This window comes from Setaria italica, chromosome III (assembly GCF_000263155.2).
Source record: "Setaria italica strain Yugu1 chromosome III, Setaria_italica_v2.0, whole genome shotgun sequence".
Lineage (NCBI taxonomy): Eukaryota > Viridiplantae > Streptophyta > Magnoliopsida > Poales > Poaceae > Setaria > Setaria italica.
In genome coordinates, this window is record NC_028452.1 from 9,577,216 (window position 1) to 9,582,168 (window position 4,953).

The window sequence follows — 4,953 nt, forward strand, 5'->3', positions numbered from 1 at the left end:
GAAACCGTCTAATCCTCGTTTTAGTTCTCTTGCTGATCAATTTCGATGGCAAGGAATGTCTGCTCTTCTCTTCTTTGGTCACATAGAAGAAATTAGCTCTTGGCATCGTATGGTAGATGGAAACTGGAAAGAGTTGTTTTACTAAAGAAGGAATAATTCTTGGTTTCAATTCGTATGGAATTCATATAGAATTATTAAATATCTAATCTGCTTGCTGATCTGGATGTTAATTGAAAGGTCGATGTCTATGTTTTTTTCGGGTTCCCAAATTAAGTGTTTATTAATCATATTGGACATGGATTATTTAGGTTCATCTAGACCCTTAGATCATCATAAAAATCAACGGTGCATATTCTTTTCTTTTTTTCAATTAATGTAGTAATTTCTAAACCTTCTCGGCGAACGTGATGGCTTATTTTAACACTATTGTATTAAGATAGTAGATAGATCACGGACTCATATTAAAAAAGACTCGTGGACTCTTTGGGCTAGTTTAAACCGTTAGATCATCATAAAATCCAACGGTTCATATTCTTCTCCTTTTTTATTAACATGGGAATTTCTAGACCTTTTCGGCGAATATGGTGGCTTCTTTTAACACTATTGTATTAAGATAATAGCTAAGAGGTTGCCTCTGTATTTCTCGAGTGTTTGAGTCTCTCCACACTCGATTTTTTCCGGGCCGTTGGATCAAACTTGAATGGCTCTCATCTACTCTCTCTATCTCCTTATCTTCTTCCCCCGACCGTCAACGCCCCTAGCTCCAGCCCGACACCTAGGTCTCGCCCCGATGTCGAGGTCCTCGCCCCTGCCACCCTCTTCTTCCCCACTTTTCTCTAGGCCCCACTCCTCACTGCCTCCACTTCCTCACCGTCTCTCTCGCTCCTCCGCCAGCCTGCGAGCTGCTAGGTCCGCGAACACGGGTAAGCCCAACACCAACCCCAAAACCCAAATCCGAAAAGCTCGCCAGCGTGGGCCTAGCGGATTTTCTCATCCTCTGCTCGTAGCGTAGGGATCAGGGGCACCGACCAGAAGACAAAACGCTGCTAACGCTGTAATATTGGAATATTGGGACTACTACTGCGGGCGGAGCGAGCCCTCCATTACCGGAGGAGAAGAAAGCAAATCAACATGGTGTTTCTCGATTGGTTAAAACATCGAGCGTGGGAGCTCCTCAAAACATTTGATCTTGATTTAGCTTTCCCCTAAAATATAACAACAAAGATAGTGTGGCAGGGAAAAATTCGGCATGGGCGGACCAGAGCATCCGTTCCATGCGTATATGACTGCCGACCGGAGAAACAGACACGGTGACAGTGGCGATTGGCGAGCGTCACCGAAGAAAATAGCCACGCGTGCTTGTCATTTGTATTGTATCGTCTTAAATCTTAATGTCGTATGCGTAGGCTAGCGTTTGTGTGTTCGTATGGAGACGCAAAACAATGCAATGCAAACAAGAGTAAACAAATGCTAGGACGATGAATTTACAAGCCGTACGCATTCAGCATTCACAAGCAGTCAAGCAGTAGCACACAATAACACAAGCCCTCTTGCATAAACTTTTTTCTATCATGAAATCGCTTAGTAAAACTGAATTTGTCAGGCTGATAAATTCATACTCCCATCGTAACAAATATTTTCTGCGCGCATATATACGTGATGAACATGCGAGTAGCGTTGGTTCTTTACTCCCTACTCGGAGTCGGCGTCATCTTCGTCCTCGCAATCCATCAATCTCCAGCGCCCGTCGGAGCCCTTCACCATGCCCCTGTTGTGCGGAACCCACCACCCGGGCGGCACCCCGTGGTCGTCCCGCAGCGCGTCGTACGCCTTGTTCACCAGCGCCACGTCCCGCGCCACCGCGAGCTCGAACCCACCTCCTCCCGCTCCGCCCCGCGCGCCCGCCATGCCGTGCAGGTACACCTCGAGGTTGTGCCAGGTCTGCTCGTGCCCGGGGCTCCTCAGGTACGGGGACGCCCCCGTGTCGATCGCCAGCTCGGCGCCGACGTCGTGGTAGAACACGGCCGGGTACCTGGGCACGATGTCCCGGGCGTTGCGGACGCGGAGGAGCCGGAGCCCGGAGACTGCGTCGAACCGCTTCTTGAAGCCGGAGCCGCCGACGCGGGGGCAGGCGAACGCGAACGCGGTGACCGGGCAGGCGGCCATCCCCGCGGCGGCCGGCGCCACGTTGTAGCCGTTCGCAGCGATGTCGAACGCGTTCAGCGTGGCGAGCGCCGCGCCGAGGCTGTGCCCCGTCACGGTGATGCTCAGCTCCTCGTCCTTGTACGTGTCCACCAGCCTCCGCACCTCGCGCAACGCCTGCATCCATGATCCATCGACCGATACATTCATGAGGTGACTTGTGAGAGTGACAGTGACAGTGCCGCAAGTCGTACGAGGATTACCTGATCTCTTGCGCTGTCTTGGTTGTGGCTGGACACGGGGTCGGCGGAGGTGTACATGGACAGCCACCCGCGGTGCACCATGGCGTCGCAGGCCTCGCGGTCCCCGAGCAGGCCCCTCGGCGGCACCATGGCGAACTCGAGGTCCTCGACCCACTCCAGCGCCTGCACCGTGCCGCGCCACGCCACGACGACGTCCCGGCGCCCGAGCGCGGCCTTACCCTCGTCCGTGGCCACGGCGACGTACCCGATCCAGTTGGACTCCCTGCACCGCCCCGCCCCGGACGCGGACCTGAGGATGAACGCGCCCGGCACGGGCAACGACGACGTCGCGTACAGGAACCTGGTGACCCGGTACGCGGCGGCGTGGCCCGGCAGCCGCACCCGGTCGAAGAACCGCGCCCTGGCAAACCGGGACAGCCCCGCGTGCGGCGAGAGCGCCTCGTGGTTGAAGGCGTCGTAGGTCGCCTGCGCCATCTCGCCGTAGCGGAGGACGGTGCGGCGGAGGTCGAGGTCCAGCGGGTCCAGGAGGCCGTCCCAGCCGCCCTCGCCGTGAAGCTCGCGCCACCGCCGGGCCGTGTCCCCGAGGCCGCCGTGCTGGGACATGTTCAGTTCAGCCGTGTGGTTTATTCCGTCGTCTAGGATGGGTCGCTGAGGTTTCTGCAACGACTAGCTCTTAATGTCTGCTTCTTGCTCAGTGCGATTTTATACAGTGATGACAGTGCGATTAGCTTTTGCTTGCTCGGGTTTGCTTCTGATGACGAAGAGAGCGCAAACGGCAACGGCATGACATGTATCGTGCTGGGATTTGCATGATGAGATAGATGAACATGACATGCGTCGCGTGCAGCAGCATGGCACAACTGGGCAAGATGAGGAACAGAGCAGGTGAGGTGCATACGCCACAGCACGATGCGTGATGGGTCGGCCAAGTGCCAAGCAATGCGAACAGCACGAACGCCTGACGCGTCTGGGTTAGGAAATCTGTTATGGCCATTCCCAAGGTTGAAGCATGATGCTCTGAGGCTCGTCCACTCCTTCCTCGTGAACGAAACTGGCTAACTGCGGTCAGACAGGAGATAGGCTGCAGCAAAATTAGAGCGTTGGGCCAGCCCGTAACCACTAACCACATATGCTTTGCCCATATTGCCAACATGACATCCTCTCGTAGTCTCGTGCCCCTCTCATATCCGGATATCATCACACTGAAATTTGCCTTTGGACCATGACCATACCCCTCTCGCGACAAACACGGAACACCTTTCTGGGTCCAAAGGCTGAATTGGGCTGTTCCAGTAGAGTCCAAGATTCTTTCTTGCTGGCCCGCCTGATCCACACACTAGTACACTACTTTGCACTCGTAACATGACTACACGAGTACGAATTTTGGGCAGGCCGGCTACAGCACTGGTAAGTTTTACGGACGGTTGCTTAAAGTGACGAGCACGCAAGGACTAATCGCTTTCACCAACCGGCATTCCGTCGCTCGCATCGCATCCCATCTTGCCAATTCCAGCACGAAGACTACGCTAGATAGTGCTGAAGATCTCATGGGATCCCTCGCGTCGATGTCACTCCATTCCCTCGATGATAGTCTTTAACGTTCGGACTAAGCGTCCCCCCCCTACCAAAAACATTCTTTGCAACGCACTAATGCGACTGATAATTGTGCCGTCGGCGTTCAGAATTAGTATCACTTTCGCCGTACGTCCCGTCCCCGTGGTCTGCAGCGCCCTGGCGTGTTTGCCGGCGACGCCATGAATCCCTTGGCTGCGAATCGCCGACAGCTAAACAAGTGCTCCGAGCCGAGCGTGAGTGTACTATCAGCGAGGCACGGCCCGTATGCTATCGGACAAGGGCACAAGGCAGGCGGGGTACGTGCAGATCAGCTTTGCTCGCAGGCAGAGGCATGAAAGGGGAGGAGGGATACCATCATTCTCATGCCATCTCTGCTCGAAATCACTGGGTTTACCAGTGATCTCCCATTCTCCATCGATTGCTCTGGAGGGGGGGTCGCTGCCGAGGAACCGGCCGGAGTCTCGGGCCAGCGACCACTCACTGACCGGTGACCATAGAGCACTGCGGTATCTACTCTGGAGAGTGATGACAAGCACGATGGTGTGGCCGTGTGTGGGTGGAGTGGAGCTGAGGGTCCTGGCAGCCGATGACGTGGCGCGGCGTGCGTGGCTGGCGCACCTAATCATTCCCTTAACCACCACTGATAATGATTAGTGCAAGGTGTGGCAAATCGCGATCAAACCGGATACCCCTCTCATCTAGATCTTCTTGTCCTCACCTCACTGTGTGCACCCGTGGCTGCATTGCATCGCCAAACCTTTTCCCACCCAAGATGCAACGAAGCAGATCGAACGAGGTCACGTGAGATCTGGCCGGAGGGAGCGTGCGGACCGCTCCAGAATCCGAAACCCCCGGTAGGCAACGGTAACGGTCGCTAGCTCCCACTTATTTCCCTCGGCGCTCTCGCTCCTCCGCCTTCATGGAAGCGCCTGCCCTGCAGTGCTGAGCCATCACTCCAACTCTGCACGACTGC

The 4,953-nt window shown here is 55.1% G+C and overlaps 1 protein-coding gene across 1 annotated transcript; it reads right to left on the reverse strand.

Moving 5' to 3' along the window:
• Positions 1-1,585: 1,585 nt before the first annotated feature.
• Positions 1,586-3,008, reverse strand: LOC101780095 (phospholipase A1-II 6). Its single transcript, XM_004961091.1, has 2 exons — positions 2,406-3,008; positions 1,586-2,319 (listed from the first exon to the last, which is right to left on the reverse strand). The coding sequence occupies exons 1-2, from the start codon at positions 3,006-3,008 to the stop codon at positions 1,693-1,695; spliced, it is 1,230 nt and encodes a 409-aa protein (XP_004961148.1). The 3' UTR covers positions 1,586-1,692.
• Positions 3,009-4,953: the final 1,945 nt, after the last annotated feature.